At 44.2% G+C, this 26,041-nt stretch overlaps 1 protein-coding gene across 1 annotated transcript; it reads right to left on the bottom strand.

Annotated features, from left to right (window-relative positions):
* Positions 1–13,118: 13,118 nt before the first annotated feature.
* Positions 13,119–24,128, bottom strand: LOC124545036. The gene is made up of 2 exons (XM_047123819.1): positions 23,974–24,128; positions 13,119–13,573 (listed from the first exon to the last, which is right to left on the bottom strand). The coding sequence occupies exons 1-2, from the start codon at positions 23,980–23,982 to the stop codon at positions 13,235–13,237; spliced, it is 348 nt and encodes a 115-aa protein (XP_046979775.1). The 5' UTR covers positions 23,983–24,128; the 3' UTR covers positions 13,119–13,234.
* Positions 24,129–26,041: the final 1,913 nt, after the last annotated feature.

The raw sequence follows: 26,041 nt of genomic DNA, 5'->3' as shown, positions 1-26,041 counted from the left end.
AGATTATTTCAGCACGAATATCAATATTTAGGTACTCACAATACGGGTTTCCCAGCAAGTTCGGCCGCTATGTCAATAGAAAAATTGTTAGTCACTTGGAAATATTTATCTATACGATAAAAGCAGTAATTACCTCAGAAACTACATTCTACAAAGTCTCAGCTGCCAGCAATGTGTTTTTCTCACTATTTCCATTGACGCCACACTTTTCTGACGCAGATATTATAGGTTCAGTGCTCTTTCCATACATAAATCGATTTTCATTAATATCGAAAATATCACGTACTAGCTTCAGAATATTTATTTTCGATGACAGTAGTCGACTTAACCAATTATTTCATTTTAATACCATCCAAAATCGTGCCCGGTTACTGCAGAACCACATTACAAACATTCTGTGCTATTGTCTCACAGATAAAATCCTTACGTCTTTTAATTTAACCGTGGGAGTAGAGCTGTGCTTGAACAGGACTCGATCTGTTCGAGCAGTTGAAATCACAGTTGGAGAAATCTCTGGTTCTAAGAGAACTTTCGATCGACGCACAATCTAGCGACTTCAGTTGGTACTTTTTTCCATGGCGTGTCACAGCGTTATTAATATATTGTAGATTTTAATAAAAAATAACCGTAAAACACATACTGCAGTATATTATACAGAGTGCATGTCACATGTAAACGCAGCTACTAATAAATAAGTAAATGATCACAATCAAGGTTTGATCTGACGCTCGAGCTTTATCTCGTCCTGCAGTCTAGTGACATCTGTTGGCACTATCTCCTTAACGTGTCTTGCCACTGCTATTTATTCTCGCAGGCACAATTACAACAATTTACTACATTTTACAGATCAACTCAGTTTAGAATCAGCGATGTTGGGAAATATGCCCCAATGCTGCTTAAGGCACGTAATAACGAATTAAATTACTATATTGAGTTCAGCGACGAGTAATATTATTGAAGGAAATTACTTTTGCCTTTGACTGTTTGCTTTAAAGAAATAAAGTCTCCATAGATGATCACGCAAGGTTTCCTTAATTATTATATAGTAACTATCATTGTGAATTACTTCAGATGCAATATGCGAATATGTTGGTAGTATTTATTACCCTTGCCACCCGTGTTTCACGAAACCGTAAAATTTCAGGCAGAGCTGTAGTTTGTTTAAACGACATTTTTTCTGTTTCTCGTGTTCTCATGCACTATGAGAACTAGCTTAAAGGGGGAAAGCAGATGGCATTATGGCTGGCCCGCTAGATGGCGCTGCCATAGGTCAAACGGATATCAACTGCGTTTTTTTAAATAGGAACACCCATTTTTTATTACATATTCGTGTAGTACGTAATGAAATATGAATGTTTTAGTTGGACCACTTTTATCGCTTTGTGATAAATCGCGCTGTAATCGTCACAAACGTATAAGTACGTGGTATCACGTAACATTCCGTCAGTACGGACGGTATTTGCTTCGTGATACATTACCCGTGTTAAAATGGACCGTTTACCAATTGCGGAAAATGTCGATATCGTGTTGATGTATGGCTATTCTGATCAAAATGCCCAACGGGCGTGTGCTATGTATGCTGCTCGGTATCCTGGACGACATCATCCAAGTGGCCGGGCCGTTCGCCGGATAGTTATTTAAGGAAACAGAAAGTGTTGAGCCACATGTGAAACGTCAACCACGACCTGCAACAAATGATGATGCCCAGGTAGGTGTTTTAGCTGCTGTCGCGCCTAAACTGCACATCAGTAGCAGACAAATTGCGCGAGAATCGGGAATCTCAAAAACAGTATTTGAATCTGTTTCTCCCTCTTAAAGACAATCATGTAATGCACAAAACAATATGCAATAACCACCTGATCAGTTTGTACTAATTTCACAAAACTCTCATTGTTGAGAAATATACCGGTTCAAAAAAGCAGATAAAAATTCACTTGACGCCTTCCAAAGAGACAGTCTCCACTCATTCCAAATTAATAATATAAGTGTAGACCAGATGTGGCTTGAATTCAAAGAAATAGTATCGGCAGCAATTGAGAGATTTATACCAAATAAATTAAGAAAGGACGGAGCTGATCTTCCTTGGTACACAAAATAGGTTAGAACACTGTTGCAGAAACAACGAAACAAACATGCCAAATTTAAACAGACGCAAAATCCCGGACATTGGCGATCTTTTACAGAAGCTCGAAATTTAGCGCGGATTTCAATGCGAGATGCTCGTAACAGTTTAGACAACGAAACTTTGTCTCGAAACCTGGCAGAAAATCCAAAGAGATTCTGGTATGTTAGCGGCAAAATACAATCAATGCCTTCTCTGCGCGATAGCAATGGAGATACTATCGAAGACAGCGCTGCCAAAGCAGACTTACTAAACACGGCCTTCCGAAATGCCTTCACAAAAGAAGATTAAGTAAATATTCCAGAACTCTAATCGAGAACAGCTGTCAACATGAGTAACGTAGAAGAGAATATCCTCGGAGTAGTGAAGCAAGTTAATAAAAGCAACTCTTACGGTCATCCTCGGAGTAGTGAAGCAACTTAATAAAAGCAAGTCTTACGGTCCAGACTGTATACCAACTAGGTTCATTTCGGAGTATCCTGGTGCATTAGCACCATACTTAACAATCATATACAACCGTTCGATCGACGAAAGATCTGCACCCAAAGACTGGAAAGTTGTACACGTCACACCAATATTCAAGAAAGGTAGTAGGAGTAATCCACTACATTACAGGCCGATATCGTTAACGTCGATATGCGGAAGGATTTGGAACATATATTGTGTTCAAACATTATGAATTACCTCGAAGAAAACTGCCTATTGACAGACAGTCAACACGGATTTAGAAAACAACGTTCTAGTGAAACACAACTAGCTCTTTACTCACAGGAAATGTTGAGTGCTGTTGACAAGGGATTTCAGATCTATTCCGAATTTCTGGATTTCCGAAAGGCTTTTGACACAAGCGGCTCGTAGTGAAATTGCGTGCTTATGGAATATCGTCTCAGTTATGTGACTGAGAGAGGTCACAGCTCGTAGTAATTGACGGAAAGTCATCGAGTAAAACAGAAGTGATAACTGATGTTCCCCAAGGTAGTGTTAGTGGCCCTTTGCTGTTCCTTATCTATATAAACGATTTGGGAGACAATCTGGGCAGCAGTCTTCGGTTGTTTGCAGATGACGCTGTCGTTTATCGACTAATAAGTCATCAGAAGATCAAAACAAACAAATTGCAAAACGATATAGAAAAGATATCTGAATGCTGCGAAAATTGAGAGTTGTCACTAAATAACGAAAAGTGTGAGGTCATCCACATGAGTGCTAAAAGGAATTCGTTAAACTTCGGTTACATGATAAATCAGTCTTTTCTAAAAGCCGTAAATTCAACTAAATACCTAGGTACTACAATTACGATGAATATGTTGGAAGGAACACGTAGAAAATGTTGTGGTGAAGGCAAACCAAAGACTGCGTTTTATTGGCAGGACACAAAATGTAACAGACCTACTAAGGAGACTGCCTACACTACGCTTGTCCGTCCTCGTTTAGAATACTGCTGCGCGGTGTGGGATTATTACCAGATAGGGCTGACTGAGTACATCTGTAACCTCCCCGTGAAAATATGAAAGTGAAAAGAATTGAATAGAATTGCAAATAGTGCCAAATGTTAGCTTCCCACAGTAATAAAACTCAATGATAATAAAAATTCGCAAAAATGTTAAGTCCCCACAAAATTAACGTTAGGGTGAACCTGATAAATTTTATAAGGGCAGCTGCGCTGGCCTTAGGCCCTGTGCAATAATTAATCTGATAAATTGATTCTAGGAGGAAAACCATAGGAAATATTGTTTCAACTGGAATGATTCTTTTCTTAAAAACGATTGCTTTGAAAACAAAATTATTATTGGGGCATTTCTTGAACAAATTAATTACAATTAACATACATTACATTATCAGATGTGCGCAATGCTGCTTCATTACCTTATTTAACAATATACCTCGTCCCGAACCTTGACCAGAGACCCATGTCGACGCCCGCCGACTCCTCACACACAACTCCGACTGAGTACAACTCGCAACTGACTACTCGCAACTGAACTCTCGCGCGGTCAAGCGCAGACTAGTAACGATAAACAACTCTCTGGTCAGAGATTCTGTCATGCCTCGCCATCGCTGGTACTGAATAAATACGCGTTTCACATCGAAAAAGTTCAAAGAAGGGCAGCACGTTTTGTATTATCATGAAATATGGGAGAGAGTGTCACAGAAATTATGCAAGATTTGGGCTGGACATCATTAAAAGAAAGGCGTATTTCGTTGCGACGGAATCTTCTCACGAAATTACAATCACCAACTTTCTCCTCCGAATGCGAAAATATTTTGTTGACACCGACCTACATAGGGGGAAACGATCACGACGATAAAATAAGGGAAATCAGAGCTCGCAATGAAAGACATAGTTGTTCTTTCTTTTCGCGCGCTGTAAGAGATTAGAATAATAGAGAATTGTGAAGGTGGTTCGATGTACCCTCTGACAGGCACTTAAATGTGATTTGCAGAGTATACATGTAGATGTAGATATAGATGTAGACGAGTTCTTATATACTTTTAGTTTTGTTTCCTGTAATATCAACAAAATTACTTGACTTTTCAACTGCATCTTCGTCATTTTAAATTCATATACCTTTGTAGAGACTTGTGAAACTTTTTTAAATTGATGAGGGGACAGCTAGTGAGTGTGCCATGATGACTGCCGTGTTTTATATGTGGTTGGAAAAGCAACAAAACAACTTAAAATGTCGCTTTAACTCCTTTCCAATAAAACAACCGCTGATATAATGACAGACCATTCTGGATGATTTGTGTATGACATCTAAGTCATTCTTAGTATTAGAATTTTTGTCAAGTTGCCATGGATTCAATAAATTCCAGTACTTTTAGGCCAGGCATCGTCATCCTCCACTTTTTCCAACGTAATTTCTGGCACCGGAAATACTGTCCAGGAAGCTACTATCCCTTTTTATCACAGCACATGAAGTCATCAGAGGTATTGGCTATGTGTGTATCTTCTCCATCAGTACAATAACTGGGGTTTTTATTGGAAATTTCTGAATTTAATTCACCCATTTCTTGTAATATTTCATCGCACAATGTGTATATGTGTATTCGATCACTTTCAGTTTCGGTTTTCATCTGATTTTGAGGTACAAAATGCTTACAAATGTCGGTAATTTTCTTTCACTCTATAGTCTACGCTTTTACAGCTTGCAGTGCAAAATATTCGTAGTAAACAATATACGTGCATCTCTCCTCACTTACAGCTCACTGTTGTCGTTAAACACAAGCATGTAAAGAATGAAGTAAAGTCTTACAAATGTCATCAGCCTTGAAAAATTAAGAAAGTACTGTACCAATATGACGAAGAATACTAAACTGACTTTATATTCCTGTAGACAAAATATTCGCGATTTAGTACCTGTATACAATAGGTAGCTAGGTAGCTCATAAGGAAAGAAAGGTTACATGTGAAAAACACCTGGCATTACTGCTAAGCTGTAACTAAGTGAAGTGAAGTTGCCTATCAATTGTGTGACGGAACTTCCAAAGTGTGCACGGTCACTTAAAGAATAATATCCATGATGAGATATCCATAATGGAAATATTACCTTCCGAGAGAACAAAAAAGTCGCCGTTCTAGTTCCTTTGTCACTAGCTGCACATACCTGCATAAACCTCAAACGGCTATTGGTGTAACAAAACAGTTGCACGGAAAAACACATTCGTCTAAAGATTCCAACAACACTTGGGTGTTAATTTAAATTATCGTATCGTTTTATATTTGTTATCACTTGCTGAATGGGTGATCATGTGTTCTGCGTGGGTACTGAGCATTACTTATTGGTAGTATTAGTAGAACGTAGTAACTGAAATTACTGCGAATCTATGCGGTCTAACAGTGGATAGTACTCACTGTGTGGCTGTTGTACTACAACATTAATTTCATTAATTGCGACCACTCTCAGCTGTTGTCCATGCCACCAGTTCCAGCCAAATGGTACTCATAATCTGAAGATGGCAATTTAAAAGTGCCGAAAGCGGTCATTTTAATAACTCACATTGGGATCCTGACTTTTTTTTTTCTAAATGATCAACAATAACATATCGATATTACTTCTCAACCATGTTGGTTAAACTTATTCAAATAATGGGGTTTCTTGAAGAAAAACATAATGACTTTAAATACCGGTTTTGTAATTTCATTTACATTTGTAATTTCATTTCCAGTGCTCTAGTTCATTTTATAACTTTACATATTTTATGTATCCTTTTTACGCCGTCTTATCGACATTTTAGTATCATTTTGTGATTAGATGTCATGCGTTCTAGGTCATAAAACCGGGTACTGTGGATACAGGTCCTTTAACGTATCTGTAAAATAAATGAATTTTCACTAGGGACAGATGTCTATTGTCCACCCCTTTACTTCTCCCCCCCTTTCTAATAAACTTGGGGGGGGGGGCAGGGGAGACGAGGGGGGCGCTAACGTGCTGCTCGCACCCCGGAGACTCATAAGCTAGAGCCGTCTCAGGCTCCGCACGTCAAAAGACTCTACGTTGCCGTTTATGCATTGCACGCTACCTGTCTATATGCGGCGGCAGCTACTTCTAGTACCTGCGTGATTTACTCTTCCGTAATTCAGTCGCTAATAATGCGTGTAAGCCCACATATTAGCCATAATTTCCCCCGTTTTACGGTGTGGTTAATTTGTACTGTTTACGGGAAGAAACTTCAAAGTCGACTGAATCTTCTGGGAAAGTACGCTCTGGAATTTCAACAGCAAACAGTAGTAATATGCATTCTCTCCTGAAAACTACGCTCTGTAAATTACAACAGTAAACCATAGTAATATGCATTCTCTCTCGGAAACTACACTCAGGGAATTTCAACAGTATAGCGTACTAAAAGGCGTACTCTCTTGCAGCGCCTACAGCTGGAATCTAATGAGCATATTAGTGCCGCTTTCATGCTTAGTAAAGGAGCGTGTGACGATGTGCGTGGTTCTTCTTTAGATTTTACCCACTACTCTGTCAACTCTACCTGGTAACTGTTCTAGGCTTGGCTCTGAACACTATGGGACTTAATTTCTGAGGTCATCAGCTACCTAGAACTTAGAACTACTTAAACCTAACTAACCTAAGGACATCCCACACATCCATGCCCGAGGCAGGATTCGAACCTGCGACCGTAACGGTCGCGCGGTTCCGGACTGTAGCGCCTGAACCGCTCGGCTACTCTGGCCGGCTGTTCTAGGCATCAGAAATAGTATAGAATACGTGGAACGAGTGTTTTGTAGCCTACTTTTTTGTGGGTCGCAACATTTCCTTAGGATTCTTGCAATGAATGTCAGCCTGACACCTGCTGCTCCCTACTACTGGATCTACGTGATCGATGAACTGCGGTCGTTGCAGATGCGTACTTGTAGGTACCTTAAAATTTTTACTCTACTCCTGGAAATTGAAATAAGAACACCGTGAATTCATTGTCCCAGGAAGGGGAAATTTTATTGACACATTCCTGGGGTCAGATACATCACATGATCACACTGACAGAACCACAGGCACATAGACACAGGCAACAGAGCATGCACAATGTCGGCACTAGTACAGTGTATATCCACCTTTCGCAGCAATGCAGGCTGCTATTCTCCCATGGAGACGATCGTAGTGATGCTGGATGTAGTCCTGTGGAACGGCTTGCCATGCCATTTCCACCTGGCGCCTCAGTGGACCAGCGTTCGTGCTGGACGTGCAGACCGCGTGAGACGACGCTTCATCCAGTCCCAAACATGCTCAATGGGGGACAGATCCGGAGATCTTGCTGGCCAGGGTAGTTGACTTACACCTTCTAGAGCACGTTGGGTGGCACGGGGTACATGCGGACGTGCATTGTCCTGTTGGAACAGCAAGTTCCCTTGCCGGTCTAGGAATGGTAGAACGATGGGTTCGATGACGGTTTGGATGTACCGTGCACTATTCAGTGTCCCCTCGACGATCACCAGTGGTGTACGGCCAGTGTAGGAGATCGCTCCCCACACCATGATGCCGGGTGTTGGCCCTGTGTGCCTCGGTCGTATGCAGTCCTGATTGTGGCGCTCACCTGCACGGCGCCAAACACGCATACGACCATCATTGGCACCAAGGCAGAAGCGACTCTCATCGCTGAAGACGACACGTCTCCATTCGTCCCTCCATTCACGCCTGTCGCGACACCACTGGAGGCGGGCTGCACGATGTTGGGGCGTGAGCGGAAGACGGCCTAACGGTGTGCGGGACCGTAGCCCAGCTTCATGGAGACGGTTGCGAATGGTCCTCGCCGATACCCCAGGAGCAACAGTGTCCCTAATTTGCTGGGAAGTGGTGGTGCGGTCCCCTACGGCACTGCGTAGGATCCTACGGTCTTGGCGTGCATCCCTGCGTCGCTGCGGTCCGGTCCCAGGTCGACGGGCACGTGCACCTTCCGCCGACCACTGGCGACAACATCGATGTACTGTGGAGACCTCACGCCCCACGTGTTGAGCAATTCGGCGGTACGTCCACCCGGCCTCCCGCATGCCCACTATACGCCCTCGCTCAAAGTCCGTCAACTGCACATACGGTTCACGTCCACGCTGTCGCGGCATGCTACCAATGTTAAAGACTGCGATGGAGCTCCGTATGCCACGGCAAACTGGCTGACACTGACGACGGCGGTGCACAAATGCTGCGCAGCTAGCGCCATTCGACGGCCAACACCGCGGTTCCTGGTGTGTCCGCTGTGCCGTGCGTGTGATCATTGCTTGTACAGCCCTCTCGCAGTGTCCGGAGCAAGTATGGTGGGTCTGACACACCGGTGTCAATGTGTTCTTTTTTCCATTTCCAGGAGTGTATTTTCAAAGACTGGCAGTCAACAATGTAGTAGAACAGGTATTACGTAGAGTACCAGCTTGGATCCCCTTCAGGTATTCCTTCACTTCACTATGATTTTCTGCCGTTGCAACTTTCGTATTAGCATCTCAGTTCAGTGTTCTCTAAACTTTGAGGTAAACTACACAAGTTGGCGTGTTTGGCTTGTGAAACATCCTGTCTGTCTTCCCTTTGCTTTATTTTTTTATTTACTTTCTTTGAGGTAGGTAAGTAAGAATATCACATCGCATCAGCGGGCTGACTTCAGAGTCTTGTATTAGACCGTCGGGACGTATACGTCGAAGTTTCGAGTCTCTATACATAGTAATTGATTTATGTATCTATGTTCCAGAATTGCTTTCCAATGCATGGAGTAATTTTAGAAGAATTTAATGCGATGTACTTCCATTACTCACTGTCTTGAAAAGTGTACTGTTCGGTAAGACACCATGGCACACTTAGGGGTGGGATGGCGATACGAAGGAACGACATGTAAAGCAATTCCAACCAGGCTCGGTTCACATATGGGCGGGTTTGGTGGCTCGAGGTGTATGTCCAAAATCCAACATTCTCAGGAGAACAAGTTTAAATTTTGTAGGTCGAAATTATCGATTTCTGGAGTAAATTAGGTCATAGTATTAAATTTTAAATGTAAGCTTTCTATTACAACGTATAAATCTATTTTTGAAAAGTTTCAACTACATCAATTTTCTAACTTTCAAAATCATTATCGTATACAGAGGTTTGGAAAGGGGAATGAGTTTAAATAAAAGTTGACAGCCAACTCAAGAAACAGAAGTACAGAAGTGTTATTTATTGGCAAGAGGTAGTACGGGAAATAAAACCTGAAAATCACAAAATGAAAATTTAGGGAATTGTTCCGATATTGTCATGGTTTCTTCAGACTGAGCGTCACTGGTTGAAACGTTGCCAGGACCACATTTTCAACATAGAAAGAAATGATGCTGGCAAGGAGGTATAGAGCTTAACAGGTTAGCCATAATTTAATTATTTGCTTTCGTAACGAATTTTCTATCAGAGGAAGCTGTTTGAAATTGACACCGAGCGAAGTTCACTGACAGACGCGAAGCCCTGCTTCCAGAAGCACGCCATTGTCTTACATGAAGCTCCTGGAACTAAACCTTGTCAATCAGGTTGTCGTGCACAGAATACGCATCATCAGTATGTCGGCGTCGAAATTCCATCAGTGCAAAACAGATGGATTCGTCGTTGAATGAGACTGGGCTCAATGTGTCTGGCTACCTACGACGTATTCCTGTCACCAAAATTTTTCATATTTTGGATATAGCGCCACCTGACATCCGCGGAAGAACAGTCGCAAAAATGGCGAAAAAGAAGCAGGAAATCGATCCTGGCCAACAAAAATATAGGTCTAGGTCAAGGACGAATCACATGCGCATATCAGCATGAATTCCATCAGCATCGGGAACTCAGCTGACAGAGGTATTGCGGAAATTAACTGAAGTGGTTGAGGAACCTGCTGCGGGATTTCACCTCTCATACAAAACATTGAAGGCACTAGACCGATAGAGGACAAGAGATTCACGATTCATAGCCAACAACAGGAAGTAGGTCTTCATGATTGACGATGAGTCCTCTGCGTGTGGTGATCTGCAGGAGCTACAACATCCCCTAGTCTGCGGAAACCTGTTCTACCCCTGCATCACAAAAAAAGGTTCAAATGGCTCTGAGCACTATGGGACGCAACTGCTGAGGTCATTAGTCCCCTAGAACTTAGAACTAGTTAAACCTAACTAACCTAAGGACATCACGCACATCCATGCCCGAGGCAGGATTCGAACCTGCGACCGTAGCGGTCTCGCGGTTCCAGACTGCAGCGCCAGAACCGCGCGGCCACTTCGGCCGGCTCCTGCATCACAGAAGATCTATATCCAGCAAGTGATAAGGTCATAAATACAACGAGATTCTGGAGCTAATGCCTATCTAATAGAAAATGAGCGGTGCCTGGCACAATGTTTTTGTTATGGTTTTATTATTTTTAATATTTTGTGCTATCGAAACCTTGGTCAGTGGATATTTAGATGTGCGTGTAACAACTGAAGCCATTCTTTCTTTCTTTTTAGAGAAAGTATCGTCAAAGAGTAACATCTGGAAAATCTAATCTTTCGCCGTATTAAAGTAGCGACTTTTGATTATTTACCTTAATTCCTATTTTATTTCTTTGCAGAAAGCTTTAGTCATTTCAGTTGTGCAGTCCGTCATCTGCCAACCACTTACAAAAAGAGAAGAGAAGTTAGTGAAAGTCTACATCAAACGATGTGTGTTATTTCCAAATATTTCCATAATGTGAACTTACAGGAAGCTGGAGTAATTGCAGGTTAGCAACTTGTATTAATCAATACATCGGAAAAAGAGCCAAAGTTGCAAATTTCACTTTTTATGACTAGTTACAGTTCAGGACCCATTTTCAAATCATCCAGATAGTGACAATGGTATTCCCCAAAATGTAAGGACCATGTCAAGGTAACAGACATATTTGCACTTTGTTATATGTTTATTGTTGTGGCCACATGTAGTAAGCGTTGCTTCACGCAATGGAGAATGGCAAAACAGCGGCGACCGAGGCGTTGCGAAGTTAGCGCGGCACAGATAGGATTGCTGACAGTAGCAGACTACCAACCAGCTGATGCAAGGACGCACACAGACTGAGCGCCGAGCGAAGCCTGGAGAGTGCTGAGTAAGGGGAAGTGAGGCACGCACGCTAAGTTACGCTGTAATATACAGCTGGAGTAATAACAAAAAGCTGCCACTGACGGTAGAAAACGTCCTCCTGCCTGATATATGGAGCGCAGGCAGCAACGGACAGAATACATTAGGATGCAGTTCGGATCTGAGTATGGACGTGATCCGTGTCCGAATATTCAATCTCCGTAGGTGACGATTCCGGAGTTCTGTTCCAGCTCGCAGGAGTCATCCGTTCGCCGCCAGATATCCACTTCAGCTCTGGGGGTCGGCCCGAGTCCGGTCGGCACCATGGCTGACTAACTACAGCGAGAACTTCCAGCAGGACCGGCCGCAGCGCGGTCTTGGTCACAGGCGGCACATGTGACTGACGCCCAGACTTCACGGCATCCCGGCCCCACGGCGCCTCGTCCGTCCATGACGGGAGCTCGCGGACATTGCAACTGACGGCTTCCCAGCCGCCGGTGCAGCAGGGGTCGGCGGCTGACCTTACGGCGACGCGGCTGTCGAGCGGCGACTAGTTCATCTCAAGCACAGGGCATCCTGACTTCAGCAGAGCACTGGTAGCGCGCGTTGCGCGCCATGTCGGAGAATCTACACAGCAGCAGCCAGGCTGAGGGATCCGCAGGGCTGGGCAGCGACGACGAGGGAGAAATTGTAAAGAAAGCTCGATAAATAATTGTAAAACTCCACGCCATCTCAGTCTTTGGCGCAGCCACTGTGTCTGCTACTAACAAGTACTGCAGAAACCGTAACAAGAGGTGCAGAAGTCGTAACAAGTGGCCATCTGTCGTAACATTATGTTTATCTTGCCAGATATGGTTCAAATGGCTCTGAGCACTATGGGACTTAACATCTGAGGTCATCAGTCTCCTAGAACTTAGAACTACTTAAACCTAACTAACCTAAGGACATCACACACATCCATGCCCGAGGCAGGATTCGAACCTGCGACCGTAGCGGTCGGGCGGTTCCAGACAGAAGCGCCTAGAACCGCTCGGCCACCAACGGCCGGCTTGCCAGATATGGTTATTACATTTTGGGAAATACTATTTTGACTGTCTGGATGACTTTAAGATGGGTTTTGGATCCGAAACTAGTGATCTAGTAAATAAGAGTGAAATTTTCAACTTTGTTTTTTCCTTTGTGCTGACTTCCATTATGGTTCAAGTGGGTCTGAGCACTATGGGACTTAACATCTGAGGTCATCAGTCCCGTAGAACTTATCACTACTTAAACCAAACTAACCTAAGAACATCACACACATGCATGCCCAAGGCAGGATTCGAACCTGCGATCATAGCGGTCGCACAGTTCGAGCGCCTAGATCCGCTCGGCCACAACCGCCGGCTCTTCCATTCTGGTTTGCCCAGTATATTTAGCGGTGAAGTAACGAAAAAAATGATTAATATGCTAGCACCTGATATGAATGAGTGAGTAATTCGATGTAGTAGTGCTAGGATTGTATTTATTGAGGCCATAAAAGTTGGGGATACAAGACTAAATTCAGATGCAGGCAGTGATAGTTGACAGCAGCAGGTGAACGGCATCGTCGGTCAGCGGGCTAGATCTTCTGGATGGGCAGGTGTCCGTACGGGGCGGCGATGACGGCGGGGGCGGCGGCGCCGGGCACGATGGCCTGCGGCAGCGCGTACTGCAGGCCGGGCACCTGCAGCGGCACCACGGGCGCCTGCACGGCGGGCACGATGGGCGCCGGCACCAGCGGGCCCGGGTACTGGCGCGACTCGTGCACCGTGTACGCGAAGTTGCCGCCGGAGCGCTGCTGCATCACCGTCGACGTCACGGCCGCGCCCGTGCCCGGGTCCATCTGCGACGAGCGCTCCTCCACCATGACCGGCACCGCCGAGGCGGCGGCCACCACCAGCAGCGCGAGGGCGGCGAGCTGTGGGCAGCGCGTGGCACGTGAGTAGGGTCAGTACGGCAGGAACCCGGGAAATGCGAATGAGAAGTAGAGAAAATGTCTGTGGGAGGGAGATGGAGTTTGTAACTAAGCCACAGGGTGGGAATAGTACAAGCACAAATCCAGAAAATGAGTGAGAAGAAAATGGAGTTTGGAACTAAGCAATAGAGTGGAAGCAGTACTAGCAGAAATACAAGAAATGTGTATGGGAGGTACATGGAGTTTGTAACTAAGCAACAGGATGGGAGTAGTACAAGCACAAATCCAAAAAATGACTGAGAAGAAATTGGAGTTTGTAACTAAGCAATAGAGTGGAAGCAGTACTAACAGAAATACAGGAAATGTGTATGGGAGGTAGATGGAGTTTGTAACTAAGCAACAGGGTGGGAATAGTACAAGCACAAATCCAGAAAAAGAGTGAGAAGAAAATTGAGTTTGTAACTAAGCAATACAGTGGAAGCAGTACTAACAGAAATACAGGAAATGTGTATGGGAGGTAGATGGAATTTGTAACTAAGCAACAGGGTGGGAATAGTACAAGCACAAATCCAGAAAATGAGTGAGAAGAAAATTGAGTTTGTAACTAAGCGATAGAGTGGAAGCAGTACTAACAGAAATACAGGAAATGTGTATGGGAGTTAGATGGAGTTTGTAACTAAGCAACAGGGTGGGAATAGTACAAGCAGAAATTCAGAAAATGAGTGAGAAGAAAATGGAGTTTGTAACTAAGCAATAAAGTGGAACCAGTACTAGCAGAAATACAGGAAATGCGTACAGGAGGTAGATGGAGTTTGTAACTAAGCAACAGGGTAGGAGTAGTAAAAGCAGAAGTCCAGGATTCTGTGTGGGAGGCGGATAGAGCACGTACCTAATCAATAGTGTGGGAGCAGTACAAGGGGAAATTCAGTAAATTGGCTTGTATGTAGTTGTATAAGTATCTGTTGTCAAGGTGAAGTTTACATATCCACACCCCAATGTGAGCGATTCCACCAGAAATTCACTGCGAATAATTCTTTACTTTAAAGTTCATGACTGGAGTGGAGGTGCTGTCTAGAACTCAGGACATGAGTGGAAGTGAAGAGAAAGTATGTATGCATTTAAAGAGTGTGTCAGATGTAGGTAGTGTTTAGAACTACTTTTAATTTTCAAGATGAAAAATTGAAGGAAGTAACTGCAAACCAAATGGCGAGAATGGTGTGATCAAAAGGAATGGTAATAATAATAATTATTATTATTATAATGACAAAATAGTAAGCACAACAACATTATCAGTGTGTCGAATTATGTCATAAATGAAACTCAAAATAAAGCAGAGCAAGTGAATATTGCCGTTAAAAGAATGTGTGTGAGAAAGAAAGTGGAATTTAGATCATGTATTACTCAACTTACATCCTGAAAAATGAAGAAGTGGAAAAACTAAGACCAGAAAATAGCCTATAAGTGTGATAATGTTTAAAATTTTGATTTTGCTCTTCACTTGTTTTCGTTGCGTAAATGATTGCAATAGAGAGATCCATTATGTTTCGGGACAAAAAAGTAATTAAAAAATCCCTTATTTCGACTGCTTTAATTGAAAAGTCTGTCTAACTCCGTGCCATCGTCAGTGGCTTTTGCTAAACAATAATGTTTTTGGAGATGACTATCTATTGAACCCCATCAGATATTCTATTATCACATTTGTGAACTAGTGGATTCGCAAACTGTTGCATGTGAACCCGATACTCTAGGTTAGCATAGAGTATTTCAACAGATTAGACGAAAGCTTGGTTGTATGGGATAATGACAGCTTGCGAATTTGGTTCCTACTCTCACACAATTTAGATTTCCGTTTAAACTCATTGCCGAGTGAATATTAACACGTAACTACAAAAATAAAATTTGTTGATTTCTGACGCTTTAAACACAGAATTTACACTAAAAAACACAGTTTCGAAGCCAGTTCTGTGCGTTGTCGTATTTCCGTAAAAAAAATTAAAAGCAAAAAATAGGAAATTTGTGGCAAAGTCTTATGGGACCAAACTGCTGAGGTCATCGGTCCCTAAGCTTACCCACTACTTAATCTCACTTAAACTACACTCCTGGAAATGGAAAAAAGAACACCGTGAATTCATTGTCCCAGGAAGGGGAAACCTTATTGATACATTCCTGGGGTCAGATACATCACATGATCACACTGACAGAACCACAGGCACATAGACACAGGCAACAGAGCATGCACAATGTCGGCACTAGTACAGTGTATATCCACCTTTCGCAGCAATGCAGGCTGCTATTCTCCCATGGAGACGATCGTAGAGATGCTGGATGTAGTCCTGTGGAACGGCTTGCCATGCCATTTCCACCCGGCGCCTCAGTTGGACCAGCGTTCGTGCTGGACGTGCAGACCGCGTGAGACGACGCTTCATCCAGTCCCAAACATGCTCAATGGGGGACAGATCCGGAGATCTTGCTGGCCAGGGTAGTTGACTTACACCTTCTAGAGCACGTTGGGTGGCACGGGATACGTGCGGACGTGCATTGTCCTGTTGGAACAGCAAGTTCCCTTGCCGGTCTAGGAATGGTAGAACGATGGGTTCGATGACGGTTTGGATGTACCGTGCAGTATTCAGCGTCCCCTCGACGATCACCAGTGGTGTATGGCCAATGTAGGAGATCGCTCCCCACACCATGATGCCGGGTGTTGGCCCTGTGTGCCTCGGTCGTATGCAGTCCTGATTGTGGCGCTCACCTGCACGGCGCCAAACACGCATACGACCATCATTGGCACCAAGGCAGAAGCGACTCTCATCGCTGAAGACGACACGTCTCCATTCGTCCCTCCATTCACGCCTCTCGCGACACCACTGGAGGCGGGCTGCACGATGTTGGGGCGTGAGCGGAAGACGGCCTAACGGTGTGCGGGACCGTAGCCCAGCTTCATGGAGACGGTTGCGAATGGTCCTCGCCGATACCCCAGGAGCAACAGTGTCCCTAATTTGCTGGGAAGTGGGGGTGCGGTCCCCTACGGCACTGCGTAGGATCCTACGGTCTTGGCGTGCATCCGTGCGTCGCAGCGGTCCGGTCCCAGGTCGACGGGCACGTGCACCTTCCGCCGACCACTGGCGACAACATCGATGTACTGTGGAGACCTCACGCCCCACGTGTTGAGCAATTCGGCGGTACGTCCACCCGGCCTCCCGCATGCCCACTATACGCCCTCGCTCAAAGTCCGTCAACTGCACATACGGTTCACGTCCACGCTGTCGCGCCATGCTACCAGTGTTAAAGACTGCGATGGAGCTCCGTATGCCACGGCAAACTGGCTGACACTGACGGCGGCGGTGCACAAATGCTGCGCAGCTAGCGCCATTCGACGGTCAACACCGCGGTTCCTGGTGTGTCCGCTGTGCCGTGCGTGTGATCATTGCTTGTACAGCCCTCTCGCAGTGTCTGGAGCAAGTATGGTGGGTCTGACACACCGGTGTCAATGTGTTCTTTTTTCCATTTCCAGGAGTGTAGTTTATGCTAAGGACAACACACACACCCATGCCCAAGGGAGGACTCGAACCTCCGCGCTGCATATTAAAAGCAGATAAAGCTTATCCATAATGGATATTTGAGAACCCGTGTCTATTAATTGAATGCAAATTCGTAAAACTGCAACCAGTCTTTTTTGAACAGTTATTTGTTATTCCATAAGCCGATTTTTCGAATCTTTTCAGGTGCATCTTCAGATGGTTTTTTGGCAATTACATATGTATATTTATATTCATTTCCATGTAACCAGACAAAAAAAAATCATCTCTCTCGCCCCTGCCTGGTATTTTTAAAGTTTTATTGCATTCAGAAATTTACAAGTGTGACTGCATCGTTCATAAGCGTATTCGAATACGTAGGACTATACGACTTCATGGACCTGGTGACAAACAGTGCAGTATTAGACATAGATGTTGCATTAATCGAAGGGTGCGGCTCTAAAATATTGAACGGTTTGTAATATACCTTCTGACTAAGGTTACGAGCGAAATTCGAATGAGACAGTCAGAGCAATTTTAGAGAATTTGATTTTTTTTTCTTTTTTTCCTCTTGTGCTGGCCACAATCTACATGTCACATGTCTTAATAAGGCTTCGTAGAGGTAACTAAAAATTGTTAAAATGGTATGATACACCAGAGTTGCGTGAGCGGTTCTGATGTTTTGTTCCGTAATCTGAATTCAAAGTCGCTAGCAATTCTTGAACTTGTCCTCGCGAGGCTGAGAGATAGGCAGTCAGTTTTTACAGTAAGCAGAGTCACTTGGCCACGCCGCGAATCAAACCCAGATCCACCTCTGACAGCTGGAGTAATTTAAGGCTGTTTATAAGTGGTATTTATGGAGTGTAATGCGCTGCAAAATCTTAAAAATCCGTGAAAAACAGAAGATTCATTTCTGACCTGTCAGGTGTGATCAGTTCACAGATATAACTGAATCTCTCTATTCGTAAGAGTGTGATTGAACGACTTCCTCTTTTATACATCCATATTCTTGACACTAACAGTTATCGTATCGTGCATTTGTTGAAGAAAAATGAACTTCCAGTATATCTTGTGTAGCTAGTGGTTGTCCCTTCGGCTGTGAGACTAAACATATCGTACACCGAGTCATATTCCTGTGGATTGGAGCGCTATGTTCTGTAGTTTTATGTCGTATCACATCTAGCTTTCTTTCGTTTGGATATTCCACACACTTGACCCGTTGCGGGACTACAGCTTTCTGTATATGAAACCGAAAACGTTGTAGGGGAACGGCGCTTAGCAATCAAAAGTGTCGAAATTGGTTGGTTAAAACTGGACTTTGTTAAATCAGACTATGTCATCATGAAAGTCTTCAACTTATTTGGTGCAAAAGAAGGCAGGAATCGTGAAAAGCTAACTGAAATGATACTGTTTTTATTCATTAAAATGTAAGTAACGTACAGTAACTTTTTCGCTGCTGCTAAATCATGAAAATCAAAGGGAAGACTTGACATGTTATACAAGTTCTGGGGAAACAGCGTACAAGTTGCTGATGTGATGTTCTTTACTATGGTACGCCAATTTTAGGAGGTCTGATAGGTAATATCAAAGGAGTTTTGATACACGGTGGCAAGATCGAAACAGCTCCCTATAAGAAAGAGGAAAATATTGCAGACGCTCAATGAGAAAAAGCCATTTGAGCAACGGTTATTCAAAGGAAGACGGTGCAACCTTCCGTCGAACCCATGATACATCCCACGCAAGGACCCTAAGAACAAGATAGGAATAGTTATGTTGTGTGCAAATACATTTAACCGTATTGGGTATTATTGACAGCTTCAGCTGAATTTTGGCAGTATTTAATCCATGACATACCGTCTTTTAGCCGTGTTTTGTATTTGTCGGACAAAGAATGTTGGGATAAAAGATTGCGAGCTTTACGGTTCTAATGTTGTAATCATATGTCACCGGAAGATATGGCCTTAATGCCACGGAACCGGTAGTGGTACAGTAATGAAGGACCAACATGCAGCTGAAGCGGTTATTAATACCCAAGAGGAATACTCATAGCTGTGGTTCCCCCACCTACAAGGTTGTCTACATTTACCCGGGTCTTTGTACACCAAACGAATATGAAGGAATGACGATTAAAGTTTAACGTCAGTGATATGTTGAAGACAAACTGCAGTTCTCATGAAAGCGAGTCCACCGTCTTGCAGGGTGGTTATGATTAAACTTCCACTACTTGAGAGGGTACTATGAAAAACAAGTGATCGTAAGACAATGAAACCATGTGGAAGCATTTTTAAGGACATGCAGAAGAGAAATAACGAATAACCTGTCGAGGGAAACACATTTTAGTTTCCACATGAGAGGGAAACATATGTTACTTGTGTACCATATTTACTTTCCAGGTTGCGAACATTTCTCAGCGTGACGTGTATCTGCATCCGCGACAGCGTGGATCCGCGTAAGAGACATAATTTCACACTCGTTCGCAGCACTCATGGAAATGTTCAGCTGTCGTGACACAGGCCGTTCACTGCTTCAGTATCGCACATGACGTCCAGCATTCTCAGCAATGGTAACTGAACCTTCTTCAATTTGTGGTGCAGTTGGCCGCCGACCCCTCCCAAGCGCAATTCCCTAATCGTAAGTTAATTCGAAATTCAGAATCATGTACATCCACAGTGCGGAACGAGGACCTCTCCGTATTACTTTAATGCGTAGGTGTTTGCGCAAAGCACAACAATTGTTTTGATAAAGAAACTTCACATGTAAAACCTTGTTCGGGCCCATGTTGACTGTCTGCAAAATGGTTCAAATGGCTCTGAGCACTATGGGGCTTAACTTCTGAGGTCATCAGTCCCCTAGAACGTAGAACTACGTAAACCTAACTAACCTAAGGACATCACACACACCCATGCCCTAGGCGGGATTCGAACCTGCGACCGTAGAGGTCGCGTGGTTCCAGACTGTAGCGCCTAGAACCGCTCGGCCACCCCGGTCGGCGACTGTCTGCAATCTTAACGCATACTGATGCTTGCGTTTCAATGCTATGTCGCGTTACCAGCACCCGTGAATAACCTTAAGTCATGACTAACGCTACGAAAAACACAAAACCTGCAGCGCACAGTCTGAACATCATTTCCATGAAGTTAGACACCCATACGGTAAATCATTTTCTTTTTACACTGGCTCATGGAGCGAAAGTTTAAACTATAACCAATATATATATATATATATATATATATATATATATATATATATATCAGGGTCACTGTGCTCTATTAACGGCAAAGGCCAGAGAGTGGCTAATATCACTGTGAAGTACCATCTCCCATGAGCTATGAAGTGGGTTGGGTTGCGTAACATATTCGCAGGTGTATTTTTCATGACATCATATATAAAGCAAGTCACTTTCTTGCTTTCGCTGTTGTCTTTTATTCTGTAAATAAGCACTCTATTTCTCTTCTAAGCAATCACCTCATTTCGACCGCTTTGGCCTTATCAAACTACGTCCCAATAAAAACCACTTGGCTTATATTCCAAACATCAAAGTAGATAGCGTGTAATGAAGTGCGTAAGAGTTTCACACAACCACAGTAGATATCGGCACAACTGTGAATGGTGGGAAGTCCGTATGTGAAATGCGTCCCATTTATTTTCAGGCTTTGACAACGCCATTAAGGTTTCCACCTCACTAGTTACGTATACGAGTTTTAATTTGTTGTATATGTTTGCACAGTGACACGAACTGTCTATTTTGGATTCAGACTTGTTCCATTCACGCACGGTACTTGTTGACAAATGCAGTGCCAACTTTACTTTCCGTCTTAGTTTTTCCGGTAGTGTTGGTTATCTGTTGACGCTAAGACACAGCAGTACGGATAGCTTTAGTTATCAACCGTTGTTCAGTACGCACCTCTTGTACGGCATCGCTGAATGCAGTGCAACAGCTGCACAACGATCCCATGCTGAGCTGCTTCTGCAACGATAGCAAACCCACCACGATATTTCTGTATCTGTTTATGGGTGACTGCAAGAAACCGGACCCTCTCGTATCAGAATAGAAGAAACCGCTGGCTATCTGACTGTTCCCAAGGCATTTTCACAGACACAAAGGTAACTGGGATAACAAACGGAATAAGTCGTTTTTCTTGACTCCAGCTACACACTGCAAAAGCGAAATCGCAAATCTTAGATTCAGAGAGGCTAGGATACTAAGCTCTACTAAAAATAAAATGAAGTATAATGTGTTTTTACTCATAAAATAACAGCCCCCGGAGGAAAATTTCTTCGTTTACGTACGATTACGCAATGAGGGTACTAAGTAGAATACAGAAATTTGAAAACAGACGTTTCCTACTCTGGAGGAATCAGCATGGGTCTCGAAAAAGACGATCGTGTGAAACCCAGCTCACGCTATTCGTCCACGAGACTCAGAGCACCATAGACACGGGTTCCCAGGTTTTCTTGACTTCCACAAGACGTTTGATACAGTTCCCCACACAAAGTAAGAGCATGTGGACTATCAAACCAATTGTGTGATTGGATTGAAGAGTTCCTAGATAACAGAACGCAGCATGGCATTCTCAATGGAGAGAAGTCTTCCGAAGTAAGAGTGATTTCAGGTGTGACGCAGGGGAGTGTGGTAAGACTGTTGCTATTCACAATATATACAAATTACCATGTGGATAACATTGGAAGTTCACTGAGGTTTTTTGCGGATGATGCTGCAGTATATCGTGAGGTTGTAACAATGGAAAATAGTGCTGAATTGCAGGAGGATCTGCAACGAATTGACGCATGGTGCAGGGAATGGCAACGGAATTTCAATGTAGACAAGTGTAATGTGCTGCGAATACATAGGAAGAAAGATCTTTTAACATTTAGCTACAATATAGCAGGTCAGCAACTAGAAGGAGTTAATTCCATAAATTATCTGGGAGTACGCATTAGGGGTGATTTAAAATGGAATGATCATATAAAGTTGACCGTCGGTAAAGTAGATGCCAGACTGAGGCTCATTGGAAGAATCCTAAGGAAATGCAATCCGAAAACAAAGGAAATAGGTTACAATACACATGTTCGCCCACTGCTTGAATAGTGCTCACCGGTGTGGGATCCGTACCAGGGTTGATAGAAGAGGTAGAGACGATCCACTGGAGAGCAGCGCGCTTCGTTGCAGGATCATTTAGTAATCGCGAAAGCGTTACGGAGATGATAGATAAACTCCAGTGGGAGACTCTTCAAGAGAGACTCTCAGTAGCTCGGTACGGGCTTTTGTTGAAGTTTCGAGAACATACCTTCACCGAGGAGTCAAGCAGTATATTGCTCCCTGCTACGTATATCTCGCGAAGAGACCATGAGAATAAAATAAGAGAGATTAGAGCCCACACAGAGGCATACCGACAATCTTTCTTTCCACGAACAATACGAGATTTGAATAGAAGGGAGAACCGATAGAGGTACTCAAAGTATCCTCCGTCACCCTCAGGTGGCTTGCGGAGTATGGATGTAGATGTTTTGAGAAATGGTCACTCCAGTAACTTATGAGGTGTGAACAGTAGGCGGAGGACGTTTTTGCAGGGAAAAAATGTCTTTGTAAAGAGGTAGTAAGCAAATCAGTAGGAGGTTGCAAAATCATGTTTTTTGAGTGATGAAAGTGTATGTATGTGTGTGTGTGTGTGTGTTGCAGGGGTGAGGGTAGGAGAGGTGGGAAGAACACCCTGAAATGGAAAGAAAAAGGAGTATTCGCCAGCAGCTGGAAGGGTAGTTAGAACTTTTTGCCGAATTATAGTCATTTAAGTGGACGACGATTAATGTCTCCTTGCCACCGGATGTTGAAATACGTTGCTGTAAGGTAGAAGAATGCCAAATTTCAGTCGCAACAGAGTACGGGGCTGGAGAATGGGGTATGACACTGAAAGTCGGCTAGAATTAGTTAGCGGAAGATAGTTTGTCCATCAGATCAGAAATTTAAAGGGTGGTCCAGTGATAGAGACCGGGCCAAATATCTCATGAAATAACCATCAAACGAGAAAACTACAAAGAAGAGACTTGTCTTGCTTGAAGGGGAAACCAGATGGCACAGTGGTTGGCCCGCTAGATGGCGCTGCCATAGGCCAAACGGATATCAACTGGTTTTTTAAAAATAGGAACTCTCTTTTTTTATTACTTATTCGTGTAGTACGTAAAGAAATATGAATGTTTTAGTTGGACCACTTTTTTGGCTTTGTGATAGATGGCTTGCAATAGTCACAAACGTATAAGTACGTGGTATCACGTAACATTCCGCCAGTGCGGACGATATTTCCTTTGTGATTCGTTACTCGTGTAAAAATGGACCGTTTACAAATTGCGGAAGAGGTCGATATCGTGTTGATGTATGATTATTGTGATGAAAATGCCCAACGGGCGTGTGCTATGTATGCTGCTCGGTATCCTGGACGATATCATCCAAGTGTCCGGACCGTACTACACGAATATGTAATAAAAAATGGGGGTTCCTATCATAAAAAACGCAGTTGATATCCGTTTGACCTATGGCAGCGCCATCTAGCGGGCCAACCATAGCGCCATCTGGTTTCCCCCTTCAAGCTAGACAAGTTTCGTTCTTTGTAGTTTTTTCGTTTGACGCTTATTTCGTGTGATATTTGGCCAGGTCACGTTCAATGGACCACCCTGTATATCCCGGGTGTTGTATGAGACAGCACAGGTTTGCGGTTGTCAACTGATTCATGCACCCCATTAGGGCGGCTAAACAATAAGCAATCGAGTTTTTGAATGCAAAGCGACTGGAAAAAAAAATCAGTTAATAAATACGATGAACAACCAAAACTTCGTTTTTTCGTTAGTGCACGTAATCCTTCGTTCCACTGAGGGGCCTGAAGCGCTGCTACTCACCTTGAACATGACGGAGCAGATAGGTTTGTCGTCGGTGCTGAGGGACTGACTACCGGCGCCGGGGTCGCGTCCGTGTACTTATAGGTGGCTGTGCCCTGGCGCAGCCAGTTCAAGGCCAGCCGCAGGGCAGGGTGGCTGCACCACCTGGCCGGCGGTGCCAACAAGAAGAGCGGGTCGCCGCTTCCAGAAGCTGCCTCTGGCTGCCTTTAGCGGATCCTGGCCGCCGCCGCAGCTGACGGCGTCGCAGCACAAAACAAAGACGTACCCTCCCTCTAGGGAAGAAGCTCACGACCTGCTCGCTCAACACTGCCAGGCCCGCGGTGGTAAAAGTCTCCAGACAGCTCTACTGCGCTGCAGGACGCACGTGGACTCGCAATCAGCTAAGGGGGACAATGACTCAGTCCAGCAGTTACTACTGAAATGAATATACACTACTGGCCATTAAAATTGCCACACCAAGAAGAAATACAGATGATAAACGGGTATTCATTGGACAAATATATTATACTAGAACTGACATGTGATTACATTTTCACGCAATTTGGGTGCATACATCCTGAGAAATCAGTACCCAGAACAACCACCTCTGGCCGTAATAACGGCCTTGATAAGCCTGGGCATTGAGTCAAACAGAGCTTGGATGGCATGTACAGGTACAGCTGCCCATGCAGCTTCAGCACGATACCACAGTTCATCAACAGTAGTGGCTTGCGTATTGTGACGAGCTAGTTGCTCGGGCACCATTGGCCTGACGTTTTCAATTGGTGGGAGATCCGGAGAATGTGGTGGCCAGGGCAGCAGTCGAACATTTTCTGTATCGAGAAAGGCCCGTGTAGGACTTGCAACATGCGGTCGTGCATTATCCTGCTGAAATGTAGGGTTTTGCAGGGATCGAATGAAGGGTAGAGCCACAGGTCGTAACACATCTGAATTGTAACGTCCACTGTTCAAAGTGCCGTCAGTGCGAGCAAGAGGTGACCGAGACGTGTAACCAATGGCAGGCACTCCATACCATCACGCCAGTATGGCGATGACGAATACACGCTTCCACCGATGTTCACCGCGATGTCGCCAAGCATGGATGAGCCATCACGATGCTATAAACAGAACCTGGATTCATCCGAAAAAATGACGTTTTGCCATTCGTGCACCCAGGTTCGTCGTTGAGTACACCGTCGCAAGCGCTCCTCTCTGTGATGCAGCGTCAAGGGTAATCGCAGCCATGGTCTCCGAGCTGATAGTCCATGCTGCTGCAAACGTCGTCTAACTGCTCGTGCAGGTGGTTGTTGTCTTACAGACGTCCCCATCTGTTGACTCAGGGATCGAGACGTGGCTGCACTATTCCGTTTCAGCCATGCGGATAATATGCCTCCCATCTCGACTGCTAGTGATATGAGGCCGTTGGAGTCCAGCACGGCGTTCGGTATTACCCTCCTGAACCCACCGATTCCATATTCTCCCAACAGTCATTGGATCTCGACCAACGCGAGCAGCAATGTCGCCATACGATAAACCGCAATCGCGATAGGCTACAATCCGACCTTTATCAAAGTCGGAAACGTGATGGTACCCATTTTCCCTCCTTGCACGAGGCATCACAACAACGTTTCACCAGGCAACGCCAGGCTACTGCTGTTTGTGTATGTTACATCGGTTGGAAAGTTTCCTCATGTCAGCACGTTGTAGGTGTCGCCACCGACGCCAACCTTGTGTGAATGCTCTGAAAAGCTAATCATTTGCATAAGACAGCATCTTCTTCCTGTCTGTTAAATTTCGCCACTGTAGCGTGTCATGTTTCTGGTGGCAATTTTAATTGCCAGTAGTGTATAACAGCTAGAGTCGCAATGTTTCATTCCCTCAGAAAACAAACTGGTTTACATTGGTGCCTAACGGTAATTTACGGTACAGATAACACTTTAGTTTGGTGAAAATGTCTTCCAGGCTGCTTTCTTTTTGTAATAAAAGGTCATACGTTGTCAGATCTGAAGAGAACCGTGTGTATCTAACTGTTCAAATGCTTCACACGCTCTGGTTTTCAGTCGAAACGACCAACGTGTGAGCAGATATT

The sequence above is a fragment of the Schistocerca americana genome, chromosome 8, assembly GCF_021461395.2.
Source record: "Schistocerca americana isolate TAMUIC-IGC-003095 chromosome 8, iqSchAmer2.1, whole genome shotgun sequence".
Classification (NCBI taxonomy): Eukaryota; Metazoa; Arthropoda; class Insecta; order Orthoptera; family Acrididae; genus Schistocerca; species Schistocerca americana.
Note: the sequence above shows the minus strand (reverse complement) of the source record. Positions and strands in the feature narration are given on the sequence as shown.